Source organism: Vipera ursinii (genome assembly GCF_947247035.1).
Source record: "Vipera ursinii genome assembly, chromosome: 6".
NCBI lineage: Eukaryota > Metazoa > Chordata > Lepidosauria > Squamata > Viperidae > Vipera > Vipera ursinii.
In genome coordinates this window covers 47664251-47688206 of record NC_139515.1, presented here as the reverse complement: position 1 = coordinate 47688206, position 23956 = coordinate 47664251, and the positions used below count along the sequence as shown (strand labels likewise).

The 23956-nt window shown below is 37.8% G+C and overlaps 1 protein-coding gene across 1 annotated transcript in view; it reads right to left on the bottom strand.

Annotated features, from left to right (window-relative positions):
• Window positions 1-23956, bottom strand: part of NAV3 (neuron navigator 3) — a gene marked incomplete at its 5' end in the record, with an annotated part of 387240 nt that overhangs the window by 24082 nt on the left and 339202 nt on the right. The window contains 8 exons of the mRNA XM_083365121.1: window positions 1105-1170; window positions 4228-4400; window positions 5900-5920; window positions 6577-6698; window positions 7501-7612; window positions 15266-15349; window positions 20181-20258; window positions 21587-21610. Of these exons, the coding sequence (XP_083221247.1) occupies window positions 1105-1170; window positions 4228-4400; window positions 5900-5920; window positions 6577-6698; window positions 7501-7612; window positions 15266-15349; window positions 20181-20258; window positions 21587-21610 (680 nt within the window). The remainder of the gene's footprint in view (window positions 1-1104; window positions 1171-4227; window positions 4401-5899; window positions 5921-6576; window positions 6699-7500; window positions 7613-15265; window positions 15350-20180; window positions 20259-21586; window positions 21611-23956) is intronic.

Genomic DNA, 23956 nt, shown 5'->3' with positions numbered 1-23956 from the left:
CAGAAAATTAAAGGAAGGTTCTCTTCTCACAGCAGTGTATTATTATAGTATATCCAAGAATCAGAAAAGGTTTCTGCTGCTGATTCCTAGGAGCAGGAGGGAGAATTTCATCAAAGCAATATAAATCAATTCAATTTAAAAAAGTGAAAAGGGGAAACAGTATCTAAATAAAGTTGTAAGGTAGTTCTATAACTTTTCTATGTAATTCCTTTTATAAGAACAATGATGTTTTATACTCCAATTCAATAGGACTGTATTTTACAAATCTTTCCTATATTAAATAGTAGCCCTGCTTTCATTAAAAGTAAACAATTTCCAAAATAGTACAAATTAAAAATTCATTGCTACTATTAACTATTGTGTTTCTCTTTTGATATGATTTTTCAGATGATTTGTCTTTCAGTCCAACTCATGTATTACAAACTTACATTTACAAACTACTTACATTAAGTATCAGTATATGTGAACTGACTTGTTTTCTTGTTTTATGGTGTTCAAAATGTTTATGCTATGACTGTAGAATTTAATCTGTATCTATGCTAATATTCAATATTTTTCATAAGTTGCAACGAATATATTCCATATGGAAAATAAGAAACATTTGTGCATGGCATAACACACGGGTGTCAAACTCGCCATGTCATGTGACATGTTGCGATGTATCGCGACTTTTTTTGCATTGCTGGAGCTGGGGTGGGCGCGACCTGTTTATGATGCAACTGGCCCGCAGGCCGGCAATTTGACACCCCTGGCATAACAGATAGCAGAAAATACATATACATGACATCATGCTTCTGTTTCCGACAGTATGTAAGATGAAATCAAGAACATTTAAACTTTAATAGTGAATTAAAAGTTAAAATTCAATTTTTAATTCTTTCCTTTGGAGCATAAAAAACATGTCCTTTCTGCTCATTATTAAAGTGATGTACAATAGCAACCACACCATTGTTCACATAATAGTCTTTTAGTTTAGTTTGTTCAACAACATATAATTGATATACTGTATTTTCAAAGCATGCCTGCAAAGACATTTGGGGAGAAAATAGAGAACATCCTTCTAGTTCTTGGATAAATAACTCCAAGCCCCTTGTGCCAATTTACCGGGATCTATGCTTGTAGATCACGGGACCATTTTGCTTTTTCTTTGGAGCCCAGAATAGAGATGACCTGCATATACACGCATTAGACAGACAGATGCAAGTGAAAGAAAGTAAAGGAAATGGTTTAGAAAATAAGAAACCATGAAAGAAGCAGAATAAAAAATGCAGTAAAATGAAAAAGTAAAAGCTTTAAGAGGGGATAATAACTAAATATGGACATTATGTCACAGTTTGAAGAACTCTTGTTTATGGCTTTCATTATCATGTTGAATGTGGGAATATAAACCACAATAATCAAAACCAAAATCTACAGGTACAAGACTTATGGTACAATTTTAAAGTTTTACAGTGTTCAGTGGGATTTTATCAGCATGCTTTGGAGTGCAATTGTTACATGCAAGATTGCTATTTTATGTCATATAGTTAAGGCAGGTTTAATCTACCATTTTAAGAGAAACTGCTAGGACAGGATATCTTTCTCGATAGGCTGATTTGCAATGTGCAAAATGATTATTTCATCATGTCAAAACATTCAGATATTTGATATCTGCCTCAGCCCAATTGCACCTGAACAAACAGCTGTATCATGAGGAATCACAAATGCACTATTATACAGTAGTGCATAACTATGAACCAGAAAGAAAGAAAATCCCTTTTAACACATCACTGCAGTTTAATATATAAGTTGAAATTGGTAGCATTTCTTGATCCACAACCAGCAGAATGTTTTGCAGAGTGGTAAGTGGTGCGCAACTTGGGGGTCCTCCTAGATTCACAGCTCTCTTTAGAAGACCATATAGGAGCTGTGACTAGAGGGGCCTTTGCCCAGGTTCGCCTGGTGCGCCAGTTGTGGCCCTATCTGGACCGGGATGCCTTGCGTACAGTCACTCATGCGCTAGTGACCTCTCGTTTGGACTACTGTAATGCTCTCTACATGGGGCTGCCCTTGAAGACCACTCGGAGGCTTCAACTGGTGCAGAATGCAGCCGCGCAAGTTGTGTTGGGGGTCTCCCGATACTCCCATGTTACACCTTTGCTCCGCGAGCTGCATTGGCTGCCGGTTGCCCTCCGGGTGAGATTCAAGGTGCTGGTAATGACCTACAAAGCCTTACATGGCATGGGTCCGGATTACCTATGGCAGCACCTGCGGCCGGCGTCAACTTCCCTCCGTCCAGTGCGCTCCCACAGAGAGGGCCTCCTCAGGGTGCCTGTGATCAGAGAATGTCGACTGGTGGCCCCCAGGGGGAGGGCGTTCTCTGTGGGCGTGCCAGACCTGTGGAACCGCTTGCCAGTTGAGCTCCGGATGGCCCCCGACCTTCGGTCCTTCCGGTGGGATCTAAAAACCTATTTATTTGAGCAAGCCAGCCTGGTCTGATGGGTTTCGGGGTTGGGTTTTAATACGGTTTTAATTATTGTATATATTGGGCAGAATTATTTAATTGTTTTTTAACTTTTCTACTTTGTATTTTAATATTTATTGCCCTGTACACCGCCCTGAGTCCTTCAGGAGAAGGGTGGTATAAAAATCTAATAAATATAAATATATGTTTCATGTCAGCACGATTGTAATTGTAACTCTAGAAACTTCCATCCATCCAGGAATTGATCTATTTGGCAGCAGATTCTGCAACATGGCTCAGCTTGTACAAGTATTTATTGCAGTCAAGAGTGAAAGGTATTACAACAGATCTAGCCTACCTCAGTATTCCACAGTCAGAGCTATGTAAATGCCAAAGCTCAAGGGTTTACATTCTAAGCTGTTTTTTTCCCCCTACTTGTCTATGTTAATGAATATTTGCCTACTTTCTTCTTGGTTACAGAAGACAGCTGAGATATGTTATCATGATGGTCCTTATTAGCTTGGGAACTTCAGGACCATTCTACACCACTTTCATTATTAGCAGCAATCATCAAAGTTATTATATTCATGGTCAAAGAGTTTCTGGGATTGAACAAAGGAGGCATATGTCTTGTGATTCAAGAAAGTGGCAGAATATTATGAGAAACCCATTACCTTTAGACAATTCATTTTAATTTGGCAATTCATTATTAATCAGGAGTGGCTCCTTCTCTTTCCTACCCTTTCTACTGGATTTGATTTGCATTCATGAGTATATGTTTTAGCAGACTTACTTTGCTTGGATTTGAGAAAACCAAGCAGAATTATTCTTTAGAGATTTATTATTGGAAAGAGGTGTCCATGAAAATGTAGAAGTGAGATCTAATATATACAGGTTATTCTTCCTATAAATTTTTAGCTTTTAGTAATTTTTAGAAATTACTTAAGACAGAAAAGAAAAAAAAACAGCAAAAACAATAGCTGAACATTTGGATACGAAAGGAATATTTTTTATTTTTTTTAAAAAAAAAGCACAGCAAAATGGCAGCTAGTTTTAAAAAGCAACAACTTAGTATGAAATATAATAGTAATGGAAGGGTTAAAGGATACTGTTTCTATGAGATAAATATAGGTCAGGGGTGTCAAACTGCCAACCCGCGGGACAGTTTCATCATACCAAAGCCACGCCTACCCCATTGCCGGCAATGCAAAAAGAGTCACGATATGCCGCGACACGTCACGTGACATGGCGAGTTGGACACCCGTGATATAGATACACTTTGCTTAATGATTGCCCTGTTTAGCAACTATCAGTTGCAATGATACTGAAAAAATAAGTTTATGATTAGTCCTCACACATATAACCCTTTTAGCATCCTGCAGCCACCTGATTGTCATTTGCATGCTTCTTAGCTGGTTTCTGACAAGCAAAGACAAAGGAGAAGCCAGCAGTAAAATTGCAAGTCATGTGATGTCTCACTTAAAAATCATGATTAATTCACCTAACAACTGCATGGAAGTGATATCGTGATATCAGTTGCAGTTAAGTGATGTTTTGCTTAACAACCATGTTGCTTAGCAACAGAGTTGCTTATTCCAATTATAGTCATTAAGCAAGGACTACTTGTAGAGAATTAAAATGGCTTGAATCTTTAAAAAGAGACAATGCTTCTTAGTAGCTCATGACCAGTATTATTTCAGAAATAATAGTGACTTATTTTCCAAAACTATCCCATAAAAAATTGACACTTTCAAAAAGAGACATTTCTCAAAGAATAAACATACAGTGAAGTTGATTGGGATGGCCTGATTGAAGTAGATCCACAGTCTCCAGAGCCGTGAGGTAATTTAGGTGAGGATGGAAGAGATGAATCTGTGACTTCTTCTATGTCAGAATGGGAGGAAGGAGGTTTTGAAGACTTCTTCTTTCCAAAAGCTTGTTTGAATGAACTCCTTAGCTAGGAGGGAAAAAAAAGTAACATCAATATCTTTGACAATTTAGCTCTCATTATTTGAAAGAGTTCCAATATTTCTTTCTTGTATGAGAAGTTAGTTTGCAGAGGCCAATTTAGTTACTACCTGAGTTAAGTGTATAGACAAAGCAGGACATTAACATGTGCAACACAGTATCTTTAGGAACATGGCAAGGTGCTTTTTAAAATTAACTGAGATCTGTGTTATAGGAAATACATACAACTGAACTGTACTAATAAATGGATACTCATTTAAAACCCCATATCGCTTGTGAAATACCTTTTTTCTGGCATTCACTTTAAGATGATTGGTCTTAAATAAGTACATTCTTTATAAAATACACTGAATTCCAATCAATATGATATTGTCTGTTATTTGAGGGAGGAGACATTTTCTCCCAGAAAGATTAGGCTTTATAATTTCCACACTAGCACTGATCAGAAATAAGCATATTAAAGCTGCAGTATTTGCTTTTCCACTGACAAGAAGCTGAAAAGGTTGGGAAACAGAAAGCATTTGCTTATGTTCTTTTAAAGAAGCAAGTTCATGTATGCAAGCATGGCCTTTATTGTCTAAAAGCTCTTATCCATTATTGAAAGGTTCAGAATAGCCAAACAGCCATTTATTTCAATAGTTGAGATGGCAAAAGCTAGGTCTCTAATAAGCAGTATATCTTTTATGTCTGAGCTGTCAAAAGCTTCTTATGAGCAAGCAGATTACCTAAACCAAGGGGAAAATCGTTCCCAAGTAGTTGCTTTATTACCTTCAGCAATATTTTGAATATTTTCTTTCATAAGAATCAGGTCAAAAGTAGAACTAGATATATGAGTATGTTTTATTTGCTCATAAATACTCAAATAAATACTTCAATTTATTTGAAGTATATAGATTTTCCTCATCAGAAATTTTGACTTCTGTTGGTAAAAATATCAGCTCACTTTGTGTATTTTTTTTCTTAAGATATACACTTTGTATATAATTTTCATTATTACCTGTATTTTTTGTAATAATATATGATAGTATTCACCTTTTCATATGCAGTTTTCTCTAATGTGTGTATTTGGGCACATATTTTGTTTGAAGAACTGCATTGCACTATTTGGAGAAGCACCAAAATGGAGGAAAAATATTGCATTCCAGTTGGCATGTTACTTTGGAAAGCACAAATCAGATTGGTTTATATGAAGTTGAATCAACTTTCTCTTCCATCCCTCTTCAAGAACTGGGAGGCTAAGAACTGATTAACCATTATACAGCATTTCTTTTCACCATTTTATGTTTTCTAATGAGAAAGAAATGGATTTTGGCGACACTTCCCCTTTCCATATTTTAAAGTTGGAGGTAAAATGAAGAGAAACATTAAGGAGACATAAAGAATAATATTTCAGAAGGGTACAAAAGCCTAATGCCAAAATGAATAGCAATCATGCCAAGATAGAATTCTTTAAGATGCATGCCAAATTTTCCAGGATTTTATATTCACCTCACTTCCTCTAGAGTTCACCTTGCAGAAACATGAAAGAGTGTGCAATTACAAATCAAGGGAATGACGTTGGAATCAGTATTTTTAAAATATTACCTGTGTAATAAACATATTTTAAATAATAAAAGTATTTTCCTACTTTTATGTCGCTAAAATTCTAGTTCTTGAAGTATCTGTCTCAATTCAAGACCTTTATGTTTTCAAGATATTTACCATATTTCTTTCATGGAACAATAAACTATCAAGGATGTCTACAGAGTGTTGTTAAAAAAAAGATAGCATCGGCAAGAGTATGATAAAAGTTATGCCTGCTTTTAAAGCATGACAAACATAAAAAAACAGTACAAACTTCAATTGCACTTTTGTGGCTGCTATCTTGATTTTTTTTACCATTGCCTTATAAAATTGGACAATTAATATATTGTATATAGTGAACTAAAATATAGTAACTTGTGAAGTCTGTTATTATGTAGTGATCTTCATTTACATCAACAATATGATGTGATCTTGATACATCAACAATAGAGCAACATGCAAAAAAATTATATCTAGTATATCAGCATGAACAGCTATATTTAAACAGTGATTTACTATCTATGGTTCATTCATTATATTATTTATTAAATAAAGAATTATACAAAAGGACAGCAGACAATTTTACTTTATAGAGTACTTACCCAATTTTTCTTTTTCTTTTTTTTAGAGTCAGCATCATTGCTGCTACTCATGCTTGAATGGCTTGTACCACTATTGATGCTGGCAACACTTTCAAATGAATGTTGTCGCCTTATTCGCAAATCTACAATATAAAGAGAAAGGAAATAGCGTGTTACATTTTCCCAATATAGCTCCTTTTCTAGTGCTTCAAATGCTATCTTAAACTGTCCTCTGTCCTTTATCCAGTCTATAATTGTGACTATTTAAAGAAGGATATAAAGCATTTAATATATCACTCGATTATTCTTGATTATTTTTTCTAAATCCAGAACAAAGTTTAAATTAATGAAAATATGTTTTCTTAAATTCTGTTCTCGTTTGAAACGTCCTTTTCTTCTTCTGCTCATGTCTTCTGCTCACATCATTTGGAATGCCTGCCTTACAGATTACAAAAAAACAAACAACAAAAATTGTTCTTATACAAAGAGTGTGTGTGTGATTCAGCCAAAACTGAGTAAAGACCTAGAGATCTGATGGATCTAAAATGATTTGGTTGCCCCTTAAAGGCAGCATGATCCTGGTTATGCCAATCTGTTGTTGACATCGTTTATGCCATCTCCAATGCCATGTAATATAAGTGGATAGAAAATTGAAAAATTCAGAACTCCCTTTCCATTCCACATTGTTAGCTTGAGTACAAGAGATTCTAGTACAAAAATAGCTGCATTGTGCTATTTGTCAACCTAGGAGTGCTTAGTAATTCCTCAGAAGTAAACTCTTTGGAAATCAATGAAGTTGAACGTTTAAAGATATGGAAACATTACAAATATAAATTTTCATACGGAAGGTTCTACAAATGTGGCACAAAAACCATTCTTTTGAAAAACAGAGAGTTGGTAATGACCTACCATTACATCCCTGAAAAATGAGACAGAATACCATACCTCTCTGAGTGTGGTCAGGGCCATTCAGAGCTCCTTGAATAGCAGCCTGTGCAGCCGAGTTCTGAGCTTTCAGCATTTCAATGGTTTCCCGTAGTTCTATGAGTTCTGATTCCTTTGGGAACAGGAGGGAAAGGCTCAAAATGTGTCACAGTAATTAGGTTTTATCCTCTGGGGTAAAAACACACAAAATTGAATGAAAGTAAGGTGTACATGAAAAATGCAAGTGAAAGAAAAGAGAAAATTAGGTTTCATGTATGCTTTTCGACTCAGCTAACCAAATGTCAAAGTTCTTAGGTTGGAAGATATTCATTTTTACAACTGCTGCAAGTAACAAACTTTAGAAAGGAAATGTAAACATTTGTGAAGACATGCATTATATTTCACATGTAATGCAGGGACAAATGTAGTATGAAATTATTTAGTAAGTGTAATGTATAGTTGAAATTATATCTGTTTCTTCAATTACTATTTCCAGCTATCATTTTATATACTGAAGCTTAAATCGTTTAAAACATTTCTTGCTAGTCAAATCAAGAAAGAGGTTTTTTAATGTGCATATTAGGATATTTAAAAAAGCTTATCAAGGTCAATATCTGTATCATAAAATCTTCATTTAAACCACCTTTGGGGAGTCTTCTAATGCCATTCAATTAAAACCAAAATTACATTATTTGTTTTAATTTACATCATTTGTGTCATTTGTCACTGATATCACTATTAGTCAGCCCCAGCAATTTTAATATAGGTAGATGTTAGCTGCCAGAATATTCACATCCCTTGTTTTTCATTCATTTTCATATTTAAGGTTTCAAACATTTTTCCATGTATTCAAAATGAGTCACACTGCAAGATCTACCAAGTAAATTGTGATTGAACATAAGAAGAAAAATGTTGTATATTTTTTTCTTTTTAATAAAGCACACATCCTTACAAAGTTGCTATCACTTTTGATGGAAGTCTCAGCTTTGTTTTTCCTAGTGGGAATTCTTCTAGTTTGATTTTGTTACATGAGTTTTTTTTAGCACTGAATAACCTCTCAGTTAGTCATGCCGGCCACATGACCACAGAGACGTCCTCGGACAAGCGCTGGCTCTTCAGCTTTGAAACGGAGATGAGGACTTCCGGATGGCAAGGCGATGCCGGAGGCAGCCATTTCTTGGCTGTCAGCCTCGCGGCTCCGTAGAGTCGCCGAAAACAGCGCCGATCAGCTGTTCGGTGGCTTGGAAGCCCCCACCTCGGGAGAAGAGGAGGGGGTGAGCGTCCAGGTAAGGGTAGAGCTCTCCAGGGCCGCCAGAACGTAGAGTTTTGGTGACGGAAGGATTGAGCCCCCCCGAAGCCTGGGCATGCTCCGGACTGCGAGGTGTCTCTGCTCCGGGTTTTTTGGAGCAGAACAGGGCGTTCGCAACCATCCCTGCTAGCAAGGAAGAGCTTATGAGAACGAGGACGCAGGCAGAGCGATGCAGGAGATTTTGGTGAAGATGATATTTTGATCTTTAACTCAATGGACTTTGCTGAATCTGCATGTGAAAGTGCGTAGTTAACAATAGAGGGTGAAAATGGCGGCTATATCTTCTAAAGTTCCTGCCCTGAGGCAGCAGTCTTCGGTGAAAACTTTATTGTCCTCTGCATCTGAATCTGTATCAGCTTTTACAGTAAAAGATTTGCAGAGTTTGCTCCAAGAAACTATGGAAAAGCAAATGCAACAATTTGTTGAGGTAATGGAGAAAAAGTTGGAGGAGAAGTTTACAGAGAAATTAGCAGAAATGAGAGCAGACATCACATCTGCAATGTTAAATATGGCTAAAAGCATTGAGATTTTGGATGAAAAAGTGGAAGATCTTGTTCAAAATGATACTAGAATGGAAGCCAAAATGACAGAAACTGAAAATATGATAGCGAAAATGGATTATGATTTGATTTCGACACAGTATTCTCAGATGGAGTTTGCTTTGAGAATCAGAGGCCTAAAAGAAAATCCTAAGGAAAATTTGACGAAAATGGTTTCTGAGGTTTTGGAAGGGGTGTTGGAGCGACCAGCAGATGAAATAATGGAAGATATAGATAAAATCTTCCGTGTTAATTCGTGGATTGCAAGACAAAGGAAATTACCAAGAGATGTGGTGGTTTATTTCACAAAGAGAAAGATTAGAAATGAAGTTATCCAGGCCTCCTACAATATTGATTTTGTAATGGATGAGCAAAAACTTTTGATTTTAAAAGAGATTCCTGCAAGAATTTTAAGAAAAAGGAAGGAATTTGCTTTTTTGACACAAGAATTGAGACGACGTGATATTAAGTTTAGATGGCAAATACCAGAGGGTATGGTGGTGACTTATGAAGGTACGAGGCATTGTCTTACCACGGTGATTCAGGCACGTGACTTTTACAGTAATGTTTTAAAAGCAGTCCCCATATCGTCTTTGGAGTCTACAAAGAAAAAAGGTGACAGAGAGCCTCAACATTCCAGAGAGAATCCACAAGATGTTGAAGGGTTAACGCAGACAGATGTGAAAGCTACAGGAGTGGGTCAAATTTCATCACCACGGGAGAAGGCCAGAAATTGGAAGAGAGGTGTGCTGCTTCTGGAAGAATGAAGCAAACCTGAGGATTTAGTTGCATAATTGCAAGAGATAATAATGTAATAAGGATGCTAGAAGGATTAAGTATGTGGGGATTCATTTTTCACCCTTATAAAATAATTATATAATATTTTGTGTTGCTTTAGTTTTAAGATGATTATGAAAATTTAATTGGGAAGATTTGTAGCAGTGTTTATTGATATTCTGTAGGTTATGCTTTGTTATTTGGATGGAATGTTTTAAGCCTGGAAGGTAGTGTATGGTATTTTAAGTTGTATAATACATTAGGAGAAGGAAAGTTTGTATAAATTTGGTTTTAGTATGTTAAAGTTTAGTTGGATAGAAGAATAGTTTTATAAAACTGATATAAATTGTTTTATGTGTGATTGAAATTAATTTGTAATACTTTTATGGGCAATATTGGAGTAGGTAATAGAATATAAGAATATAAGAATGATGTGATTATATATAAAAAAATTAAGTTTGGAAGTAATCTATGGTATTTTAATTTGTATAATATATCAGGACAATATGAATTTAGAGCTTAGTTGGGAAGAAGAACAGCATTAGACAATTGATATAAATTGTTTTATTTGTGATTGTTTTTATTGGGTAGATTGAAAAGTATTATATTGTTTTTGAATAATTATTGATATGATATATATATATATATATGTTTGGAGTTTATCTATATGAGTTAAAGTTCGATAGTCTATATAGTTCAGGATTGTTTGCGTAAGCTAGCTTATGATTGTATTTTTATACCCTGTATTCTGCTCTTGGAAGTGGGGGGGAGGGGAAAGGGAGGGTGGGGTTGGGGAGGGTTGGGGAGGGTGGGAGGGAAGGGGGCTGGGGGGGTTTCTTTTTTTTCTTTTTTTGTTTTGTTTTTGTTGTTTGTTAAAGATAAAATGTATTCTAAAAGTTTTTAATAAAAAAAAAACAAAACGGAGATGAGCACCGGCCCTAGAGTCAGAAACGACTAGCACGCATGTGTGGGGGAACATTTACCTTTACCTTTAACCTCTCAGTTAGGGCAATTTTAAACTACTGAGATAAAAAATTAAGTTTTATTAAAAGTTGTTTTTTTTCTTTCCAGTTTCACTTTTTTCTCACACTGTAAATCTTTGGTAATTTTAGGTACCATTCTAAATTACACCCCCACTTCCATGCCACCTCACACACATACAAATGAATGTTAAGGGAAATGTTTTGATTCACTTAATTTTTCATTCATTCTTAAAACAAATTTGTATTCCTATAAATCCCCTTCATGGATTACTGCCTTGTCGTGGCGAAGGGGCTTGCGTAATTCAATGAAGCTATGAGCTATGCCGTGCAGGGCCACCCAAGACGGACAGGTCATAGCCGAGAGTTCTGACAAAACGTGATCCACTGGAGAAGGAAATGGCAACCCACTCCAGTATCTTTGCCATGAAAACCCTATGGACAGTACCAAAAGGCAAAACGATATGACGCTGGAAGATGAGCCCCTCAGGTCGGAAGGCGTCCAATATGCTACTGGGGAAGAGCAGAGGGCTAGTACTAGTAGCGCCAGAAAGAATGAAGCGACTGGGCCAAAGCCGAAAGGACGCTCAGCTGTGGATGTGTCTGGTGGTGAAAGGAAAGTCCGATGCTGTAAAGATTTTTTCTCCATAGGAACCTGGAATGTAAGATCCATGAATCAAGGAAAGCTGGACGTGGTCAAACAAGAGATGACAAGACTGAACATCGACATCTTAGGTATCAGTGAACTAAAATGGACAGGAATGGGTGAATTTAATTCAGATGACCATCAGGTATACTACTGCGGGCAAGAATCCCTCAGAAGAAATGGAGTAGCCTTCATAGTCAATAAAAGAGTAGGAAAAGCAATACTGGGATACAATCCTCAAAATGACAGAATGATCTCAGTTCGAATCCAAGGCAAACCATTCAATATCACAGTAGTCCAAGTCTATGCCCCAACCACCGGTGCTGAAGAGGATGAAATTGACCGGTTCTATGAAGCCCTACAGCACCTTATAGAACTAACACCAAAAATGATGTCCTTATCATCATGGGGGATTGGAATGCTAAAGTAGGAAGCCAAAAGATAACTGGAATAACAGGCAAGTTTGGCCTTGGAGTACAAAATGAAGCAGGGCACAGGCTGATAGAATTTTGTCAAGAGAATATGATGGTCATAGCAAACACTCTTTTCCAACAACCCAAGAGACGGCTCTACACATGGACATCACCAGACGGTAAACATAGAAATCAGATTGACTATATGCTCTGCAGTCAAAGATGGAGAAGCTCTATACAGTCAGTAAAAACAAGACCAGGAGCTGACTGTGGCTCAGACCATGAGCTTCTCCTTGCAAAGTTTAGGCTTAAACTGAAGAAAGTAGGGAAAAGCCCTAGGCCACTCAGGTATGAATTAAATCATATCCCTGTTGGATATACAGTAGAGGTGACAAATAGATTTAAGGAATTAGATCTGATAGGCAGAGTGCCTGAAGAACTATGGACAGAGGTTCGCAACATTGTACAACAGGTAGCAACCAAAACCATCCCAAAGAAAAAGAAATGCAAGAAAGCAAAATGGTTGTCTGAGGAAGCTTTGCAAATAGCTGAGGAAAGGAGGGAAGCGAAAGGCAAGGGAGAAAAACATAGATATGCCCAATTGAATGCAGAATTCCAGAGAATAGCTAGAAGAGATAAGAATGCCTTCTTAAATGAACAGTGCAAAGAAATAGAAGAAAACAATAGAATAGGGAGGACCAGAGATCTTTTCAAGAAAATTGGAGAGATGAAGGGAACGTTTAATGCAAAAATGGGCATGATAAAGGACCAAAATGGCAGGGACCTAACAGAGGCAGAAGAGATTAAGAAGAGGTGGCAAAATTACACAGAAGAACTATACAAGAATGAGCTTAACGTCCCAGATAATCACAATGAGGTGGTCACTAACCTCGAGCCAGACATCCTAGAATGTGAAGTGAAGTGGGCCTTAGAAAAGCTGAGCAACAACAAAGCTAGTGGAGGTGACAGTATTCCAGCTGAGCTATTCAAAATCTTAAAAGACAGTGCAGTAAAAGTGCTACACTCAATTTGCCAGCAAATTTGGAAAACTCAACAGTGGCCACAGGATTGGAAAAGATCAGTTTACATCCCAATTCCAAGAAAGGCAGTGCCAAAGAATGTTCAAACTATCGCACCATTGCACTCATTTCCCATGCTAGTAAAGTCATGCTTAAAATCCTACAAGCTAGACTTCAGCAGTATGTGGATCGAGAACTACCAGAAGTACAGACAGGATTTCGAAGAGGCAGAGGAACTAGAGATCAAATTGCCAACATACGCTGGATCATGGAGAAAGCTAGGGAGTTCCAGAAAAACATCTACTTCTGCTTCATTGACTATGCTAAAGCATTTGACTGTGTGGATCATAACAAACTGTGGCAAGTTCTTAAAGAGATGGGAGTACCAGACCATCTTATTTGTCTCTTGAGAAACCTATATGCGGGTCAAGAAGCAACAGTGAGAACTGGACATGGAACCACTGATTGGTTCAAAATTGGGAAAGGAGTCCGGCAAGGCTGTATACTGTCGCCCTGCCTATTTAACTTATATGCAGAGCACATCATGAGAAAGGCAGGGCTAGATGAATCAAAAGTTGGAATTAAGATCGCCGGAAGAAATATCAACAACCTAAGATACGCAGATGATACCACTCTAATGGCAGAAAGTGAAGAAGAACTAAAGAGCCTCTTGTTGCGGGTGAAGAAGGAGAGTACAAAACTTGGGTTGAAACTTAACATTAAGAAAACCAAGATCATGGCATCTGGCCCTCTGAATTCCTGGCAAATAGATGGGGAAGAAATGGAGGTAGTGACAGATTTTATTTTCCTGGGCTCCAAGATCACTGCAGATGGGGACTGTAGCCAAGAAATTAAAAGACGCTTGCTAGTGGGGAGGAAAGCCATGGCAAATCTAGACAGCACACTAAAAAGCAGAGACATCACCCTGTCAACAAAAGTGCGTATAGTCAAGGCTATGGTCTTCCCAGTTGCAATGTATGGCAGTGAAAGTTGGACCATAAGAAAGGCTGAGCGCTAAAGAATTGAATCCTTTGAACTTTGGTGCTGGAGAAGACTCCTGCGAGTCCCTTGGACTGCAAGGCGATCAAACCAGTCAGTCCTAGAGGAGATCAATCCTGACTGCTCTTTAGAAGGCCAGATCCTGAAGCTAAAACTCAAATACTTTGGCCACCTAATGAGAAGGAAGGACTCACTGGAGAAGAGCCTAATGCTGGGAAAGATCGAGGGCAATAGAAGAAGGGGACGACAGAGAATGAGGTGGCTGGATGGAGTCACTGAAGCAGTAGGCGTGAGCTTAAATGGACTCCAGAAGATGGTAGAGGACAGGAAGGCCTGGAGAAATGTTGTCCATAGGGTCGCGATGGGTCGGACACGACTTCGCAGCTAACAACAACAACAACATTCCTATAAATACTTAGAATGGGACTGCTTTTTTCTTTTTTCTTCTTTTCAATGACAGAACACAGGTAAAACTATAAAAATATTATGTGGCTATAAAAACATCTTGGAAACCAGACAAATTTTTTCTGTGAGTTCCTTGGAAAATAGTTTAGAGTACTGCAATGTCAAAAAAGCAAGAACTAGCCACCCAATGCGATGCAACATGTACCAAAATTACATCCTAAATTTGTATGGCAGCTATTATGTTAAATATACTTAACAGTGAAGTCAAGCTATATCTATATGTCCTACCAACTCAAGACAACATTGACTGGAAGGCTGAAAACATGAAACATTTTCAACTAATATTTAGTATTCTCATAATGTTGCCAGACTGGAAAAAGTTACTCCTGTTGGTTTACAACCAGCTTTTGTTGTTAAATTTTTCAATACAGTTTAAATCCAGAGTTGTAAATATTTTAATTAAAACCGAAAATGAAAGATTTTATCTTCCCACTTCTGATACAGCTTGCTAATTGTAATTATGAGTAGTGCGATTCTATAGAGTTTTATTGTGAAGACTTGATAGCACGGGTCATGAAAGAAAGATGCACCTGTTTGTTTATTCCTGTACTCCTCTTTCAGTACAAACTCTAATATAAGTCAGTGCCTTTGGACTAAGTTAGATTCTCCACATTACAGCATCTGCTGGTTTAAACATACCTTTTGTTCAGCTGTCATTGTTAGGCTTTGCAACCGGCCTGTCATATTCCCTAAGCTTTTTTCAAATGCGGCTACAAGATGGGCCTGTGACAAAGAAGGAAACATTCAAATGTAATCAGGATTTAAAAGCATTCAGTAAAAGAAGCTTGAATGTATTTTTGCCATCTCATTATTTTCAACAGGTCTGCTTCTACAGTAATTTCTTCAATCATACCCTTGCTTGCTCAAATGTATATATTCTAAATTTAATTTTACATTTATGTCTCAAATGTATGGAAACATTTCCACTCTAGATTGCCACTCTTCATTACCAATTTTTCTTTGTTTGTTTTAACAATACCAAAAATTTTCAATGAAAGATTTAAAGAGGATCTACAGTAAATGATATGCTTTGCTAAGCAAGCTGCATGTAGCTGCATTTTTATGTTGCCTTGAGGCTAATATAAACATGGTGAAAATACTGATGGAAATCATAGTGAGTGGGGCAAGGAAAATTTTCCCCCATTTGCTTTGGAAAGCATATTCTTTATATGTGAATTTAAAAAGCTATTGGAACTATATACAGAATAGTTTCAACAAGGTTCAATTCCCCATTCCTTCAGGTCTCCTAGAGCAGGAGTCCCCAACCACCCTGGCCATGGCCCACTACTGGGCCGTGGCCTATCCAGAACTGGGCCATGAGAGAGATATGGGCCAGCATGCACACAGCTCAACTTGTGCAAGTGGTGGGTCAGCATGAGCATGGAGCTCAATTTACAATTGAGCTGTGTGCACATGTGCATGCATGCCAGGCTGACACTTGCACAAGTTGAGCTGTGTGCATGTTTGTGTGCGCCGTTTTACCTCTCATGCGGCCTGGTTCCCTTCTCCCCCCACAGCCAGGCTGCCAAGCTGCAAAGGTTAGAGACCACTGTCCTAGATAACATCAAGAACAACAAATAAAGCAGAATACAATAGTCTATGAAAATATATACTCAAAAAAATGGGGAAATCTTCACTGTTCCTATAGTTGCATATTGAATATTCTGGCAGTCATAACCGCAGAAACAGGGCACCTGGTTTGTACTAGGAGCACCCATGGAAAGATGTAGGATCTGTAAGATATTAAATCTTTCTATTTCCCTGGCAAATTACAAAGATGAAGAGTGGTGCATGAGAACAGCAAATATTTTGCACCCAGCTGCTCATTTCTCAATGGTAAAAATTAGGAAGAAGCTAGAAGTTTTGTTTCTCAGGAATTTTCCATTCTCAGTACTCGTAGGAGTGTTTGGTCCAGGTTCAAAATGTTTAAAACTACAGGTAGTCCTCGATTTACAACAATTCATTTAGTGACCATTCAAAGTTACAACTGCACAGAAAAAAGCCACTTATGACCATTTTTCACACTTATGAGCATTGCAGCAACCCCATGGTCATGTGATTTACATTCAGATGCTTGACAACTGACTCACATTTATGACAGTAGCAATGTCCCGACTCATGCGATCACCTTTTGCAATCTTTTGACAAGCAAAGTGAACGGGGAAACAGATTCACTTAACAACTGTGTTACGAATTTAACAACCTCAGTGATTCACTCAACAAATGTGGCAAAAAAAGTTGTAAAATGAGGCAAAACTCACTTAACAAAAATAACATAATTTTTGCGCTCAATTATGGCCATAGGTTGAGGACTACCTGTATCAAAAGAACCAGACTTTTTAGAATAAGCTCAAGAGTGTTTGGGGAAAATTCAAAGCAAAAAAAATACAGTTTGAATATAAGAATGAACATGACTTATTTTCTAATAAATAAAAGGTCCTTGCAGTGTCTGTTTCACTATTATGAACACAGATACCATTTCTATTAAAAAAAATAAAGTTGCACTGTCACATAGTCGTTCTTGATCTTCACCACTACCAGCCTTCTATCTTCATAACTATATTTCTGGAACATGCATTCCACAACCAGTGAGAGATGAATCAGTCCATCCAGGCAGAGTGTCCAGTTTATCTATTGCCTTCTCTATTTTGCATGAGGAAACACCTCAATCTTTCTCCATTGGATAAAGCATAAGCCAGAGGTTTAGCAAAGTGAAGGAGGATAGATTCACATGAACATTTCCCCCTGTAAATATATCTTTTTTGTAATGATATACAATTAGACTAAACTCAGCAGGCCTTTAGAAAAGAAGTGAAGACCTATCTCTTGTCCCAGGCCTGTAAGTCAGGTTGAGTAGAATCAAAGTTTGAGTGATTTGCAGTACAAAATGTTGTATTTTTTCTTGTACACTGCCCAGTCATATTGTTTGAATAGACCCCATTATTAAATTAATAAGGATGATTTCCAATATAGTCCACCTACGTGGATTATAGGGAAAGGAATTTCCTTACTTTAATCCTCTTTTTTTTACTACATACATAGTATGTAGTATGTAGGCCTAAATACACTTTAGAGTTATCTACAGTGGCCCCATGGCAAGATAGGAGGCAAATAAATTTAACAAATAAATACAATTTCACATCTCAGCTCTATAAATTGACACCAAATTGAAGCTTTCTTTTCCAGTTTTCCCCTTCTCCCTCCTGCAAGTCCTGCAATGCTGTCTCAATGTGGCATGGGGTAACCTGGGAGGAATAGATGAAGATTGTTGGGAGTGTATGTCAAGAGAAGATATACCCAGAAGAGTCACCCAAGGTGTGAAAACCAGCTGTCCAATCTACACTGCATATCAGCAATAAAGGAAGATGATCCCTTTAAATGGCAAAGGCATCAATTCATATTGCATAGGCGAAGACAGTGGTAAACCACACATGTATTTTTACCAAGAAAATAATATGGATAAAATCTATCTATATTGTTACTAAGACCTGATGGCACATACCGTATATACTTGAGTATAAGCCGAATTTTTCAGCCCACTTTTTGGGCTGAAAAATTCCACTTCGGCTTATACTCCAGTCAACAAAAAAACTTACCGAGGACTTGTGCGCAGCCGAGGCTTTGGTGCTTCCGGGATCGCGCGCACCTCTCCCAAGCCACCGCCATCCGGAGACCTGCCAAAGTTTGGGGAGGTTTGGGGAGGTGCGCGCGCACCTCCCCAAACCTCCCCAAACGTCGGCAGGTCTCCGGACCTCCGCGCCTTGCCTGCCTGCTTCTTTCCACAGCGGAAAGAAGCAGGCAGGCAGGGCGCGGAGGAACGGAGACCTGCTGACGTTTGAGGAGGTTTGGGCGCCTCCCCAAACCTCCCCAAACGTCGGCAGGTCTCCGTTCCTCCGCGCAGACCTGCCGACGTTTGGGGAGGTTTGGGCGCCTCCCCAAACCTCCCCAAACATCGGCAGGTCTCCGTTCCTCCTGCCGACGTTTGGGGAGGTTTGGGCGCCTCCCCAAACCTCCCCAAATGTCGGCAGGTCTCCGTTCCTCCGCGCAGACCTGCTGAGGTTTGGGCGCCTCCCCAAACCTCCCCAAACGTCGGCAGGTCTCCGTTCCTCCTGCCGATGTTTGGGGAGGTTTGGGCGCCTCCCCAAACCTGCCCAAACGTCGGCAGGTCTCTGTTCCTCCGCGCAGACCTGCCGACGTTTGGGCAGGTTTGGGCGCCTCCCCAAACGTCGGCAGGTCTCCGTTCCTCCTGCCGACGTTTGGGGAGGTTTGGGCGCCTCCCCAAACCTCCCCAAACGTCGGCAGGTCTCCGGATGGCGGCGGCTTGGGAGAGGTGCGCGCGATCCTGGAAGCACCGAAGCCTCGGCCGCGCGCAAGTCCTCGGTAAGCTCCGGGCGGTCACTTGCTTCGCGTCTCCTGAGGGAAGGGGGGGCGACTGGAGCGGGCGTGTTTCCTCGCCTGCTGGGCGCTGCGATTTGCCCGGGGATCGCACGGGCCTCGAATGGCAGCATGGAGCGAGGAAGTGGACAGCCAGGGCTTCCCCGAGAGCCGCGGCCACACAGGGTATTCCTGTGTATTCAGGCTTGCAAAATGGCGGATCGAGCCTCTGCTGGCGGCAGAGGCTTGCAGAACGGCGGATCGGCTTATACTCGAGTCAATAACTTTTTCCAGTTTTTGGGGGTGAAATTGGGGGTCTCGGCTTATACTCGAGTCGGCTTATACTCAAGTATATACGGTAATCAGTTTTCAGCCTCTTCATGACTTCCTGTGCTTAATAATTGTATTTGTTTATAAACTCAAATATTATAAAATATTTTATATAAAAGTAATCATTGTGCTCCCATTGTGCTCAAATATCTTGCAATTTTTTTTAAAAAATAAGATTTTAAAAACCAGTGCTGTGATTTTCCCAAAGCCTATTTTTAAAACTAGACTTTGCATCTGCTGTCTTTTGCCTGCATATAAAACTTGTTCTTGCTGTAATAATCAGAACCATTTCTGCATATATGTGGAAACAGACTGTTAGACTGCTAGACTTTGATAATACTTGATCCAAGGGTGGGGACAAGGTTTGCTGAGGTGGTTATATTTAGATAACTGAATAGTATTGATGCTATTTTTCTACTCTCAAATCATTGTGCTCCCAGAGGTTTTCACTGATTTGGAAAGTACAAAGTAATTTTTTACATGGAGTTCTGTTCATCGTTATAAAAAGAGTAGAAAAGCTTTAACTTGTTTTTATGCATTCTAGGATGTTAATGTTTTAATGCTGCCTTCCTTTTTTATTTTATTTTGTTGATGCTGCTGCTTTTGTGCATCTGGTACTTAAATACACTTTCATGGTTCATAAGTAGAATTTATTAGTACACTCATGTTGAAAGAACTCTCTTGACATTTGTTTATGATGTAACACATAGCTCATTTAAAACTCAGAATATTGTCCCTAGTCCTTTTTTCCCCCTAAATGGCAGTGACAGCAATCTTTCTTACAGATTTACTGTGGATATATATGCAGAATAAAACTATATCGAAATTATTATGATAATAAATAACTTACATTTGCTGACAGTTGTGATGTTAGGGTGGCCACTTTTTCCTGAGATGCAACCAGTTCCCGGCGTAATTTATGAATTTGCTAGAGAGCAAATACAAAGTGTTCTAAAATATGATATTTTATTCACCTGCTTTGACTAAAGACCATTTAATAATCTAAAGAATACATGGACTATATTGGATGAAAGACTTCTTTAATCCAGTAAAATAGATAATCAAATATAGACAATTATAGTAGACAACCAAATGCTTCCTGGAATAGACAGCCATATTCCTTCCACCTTGGAAATAATACGAGCAGTAGTATTTTCCCATTTTTAACCACAATAACTGATATTCATACATGCTGCATATTATGATGGAAGAATACTATCTTGCATTCTATTATGCTATCATGATTGCATTCTATCCATAGCAATCATGACTGAACTGTATTTTGTGACAGCCTATTAGTCACAAAATTGTTTAACTTCTTTTAAAGCTATCTAACCTGTTACCCAATCCACATTTGTGCAAATTAATTTCATTGTTTGGATATTCATAAAATGAACAATATGTAGGTCACTGTTTAATATACAAATACATAAACATACATTTTAAGGACTTAGAAGTATTTTTTCAGAAGTTACTCAGTGCTGAATTATACCCCAAAACAAAATGTTAGCATTTATCTTGTAAAAACAGGTTTAATGATTTATATACTTGGTGAAATAACCCAAAATAATTCACTCAAAAACTGGTTATTCTGCAACAAACCTACAATATTGGATTAAGAAAAATGTACTCTACAATGTAGTTTATTATTTTAAAAAAGATTCAATACAGTGGTGATTGGTCTGGGCAGATAACAAGATAATTAAGAAATTGCTGTCATTAATATCCTTATTGATAATCACACGATGCAGCACTATATTTATTACTGTACTTATCCAGTAAATAAACAGATCAATGCAGCATCAAAATAAAGTACAATGTTGTAAACATTATTCAAAATAAAACACCAGTACATATTTGAAATTGAGGTGCTTAGGCTAAGACATCCAAGAAAAAGCTGTGGTAAATATTGAGATCTTTATGAACATATAAAAAGGAAATATGACAGAGAAGACTACTCTACAACCAGAATGACACTATTAAAAAGACCTTGTCTAGAGACACCTGGCCTCAGGTGCTGGAGCACTTGAAACATTGTCTTAGGAGAACAAGTCAAAGCTGGTTGATAAGTATTGCTAAGTATTGCTAAGTATTGCTAAGCACATTGATTTGTGCTTTAGATTGTAAGCCGCCCTGAGTCTTCTGAGAAGGGCGGGATATAAATGGGATTAAAAAAAAAAGTATAAGAAAAAATGCCACACAACCACAACTATTTTAATTTACTGAATATTATATAGTAAGAATATTTATATTTACCTCTGAATGTGCCTTTTCTTCAGCCTAGAGGGATAATAAAGTAGTTATTTATGAACATTTAAAAATATTTTCTAAATTATTTATACAAAGTTTATATTAGCAAAACTTTAATACTATATGATTCCTTTTTCTGCCACATTCTCTTTTACTATTTTCACTCTTCAAGTGACACACATGTCTGGAATCTACATGGTTATCAAAAAAGGAAAAGAAAAATATCAAAACAATATGCTTTGGTTTAACTAAAAATTAATTCCCAGTGGTAATTGCAGATAATAATTAGAATGAGAATATAAATTGTAAATACTTCTGAGTCTTTTAATAACTTGGAATATTATCAAAGTTTTGGGTTATTGGCTGCAATTCAATAAATATTCACTAGGAAACAAGTCTAAATAAATGTAATATACTTATTCTGAATAGTGGTTCAAAAATATCAGTGTAATATGCTATATAGAAATGTCCATAACAAACATTACAATATTATTTTTAAAGCTATAATAAGGGCAGCTGAAGTGGTGTCCCACGCTTTAGTCAATATTTACACAGAATCACAAGAGTGATGTGCAAAACCATTTAACCTCAAAAGCCATTTCGAGTATGCTTCTATAAAACAAAATATATAAATACTGAAAATATTATATCTATTAGAAAACAAAACAGTGTGAAGCATGAAATAAAATTGTGCCGTTTCAAGCGTTGCCATGTTCCATCTGTTTTGAGTTTTGCAATTGGACCATTGAAAGATTGGAGGGGGGGGAATCCTCCTCTACCTCTTATGTTGATAGTCTGTACTTTGAAACATATCTGTGGCTATAATGGCATAGAATTAGGACACTTTAAACACATATAATGAAATAAGTAGATTGAATAATATGGTTTTACACTTTAAAAAGATGTTGAGACTCTAGAAAGAATGCAGAGAAGAGCAACAAAGATGATTAGGGAGCTGAAGGCTAAAACATATGAAAAACAGTTGCTGGAATTGGGTATGTCTAGTTTAAGAAAAAGGACTAGGGGTGACATGGTAGCAGTGCTTCAAATCTAAGGGATTGACACAGAGAAGAGGGAGTGAACCTATTCTCCAAACCACTTGAAGGCAGGATAAGAAGCAATGGATGGAAACTAATCAAGGAGAGAAGCAACTTAGAACTAAGGAGAAATTTCCTGACAATTAGAACAATTAATCAGTGGAACAACTTGCCTCCAGAAGTTGTGAATGCTCCAACACTGGAAGTTTTTCAGAAGAGATTGGGCAACCATTTTTCTGAAATGGTACAGGGTTTCCTGCCTGAACAGGGGGTTGAACTAGAAGACCTCCAAGATTCCTTCCAACTCTGTTATTCTGTGTATCATAGAATAAATATTTTTCTCCAGGATTAAATTTAAAGCTTTTGTATGATATTTCCATTTGAGCACTACTTCTACATTAGGAACTGCTCAATTGAATGAGCTTTATGTCCTTAAAGAACAAATCCCGCTGAAGATTTTAAAACTAAGAGAATACCATGCCCTTAATAAAGAGTACTTCAAATTCCATTATCACAGTTAGATCCTCAAATGATGATGAAAAAAGCCTTGTCAAGTAGCTGAAAATTGAGATAGGAGAGGGTCAAGTTACTGAAATCTTGAAACAGCTGTTCTTGACAGAGTATTCTGATGTGATGATATATAAGTCTATTATTACATTTATTTATTATTTTATTAGACTGGCTGTATGCTGCCAACTTTCTTAATTATATTATTAATTATAGGATGTAAGTATAGGTTGTGAGCTTCTGAACTTTTCAATTTATTCAGGTTATTGTGAAAGAACTTCTCATACTGTCCAAGGTAAACAGCTTGATAATATATTAAAGGTAAAGGTAAAGGTTCCCCCGCACATGCGTGCTAGTCGTTTCCGACTCTAGGGGCCGGTGCTCATCTCCGTTTCAAAGCCGAAGAGCCAGCGCTTGTCCGAGGACGTCTCCGTGGTCATGTGGCCGGCATGACTAGATGTCAAAGGCGCACGGAACGCTCACTCTGCTACGCGGCACTTGGGATTCAACCCGCCAAACTGCCGACCATCTGATTGACAAGCTCAGCGTCCTAACCCACTGAGCCACCGCGTCCCGGGTAATATATTGGATACTGCCAAACCAAAGAAGAGATGGCAACTGTACTCTCAACTAAAAAAGAATACCTTCTAGACCCCTATGTAAAAGGAGCAAGAAAAAAGTGAAAAACAAACCATCAAAACCAAAACTTACAGATTGATGATTCTAACTGGAACATGTACTTTGTAGAATTTTTTGCAATGGTCTTCACACATTTTTTCCTATTAGTTTTAAGAAGTTCGTGAATTCTTGTGAGTTTGCTTCATTAATTTCA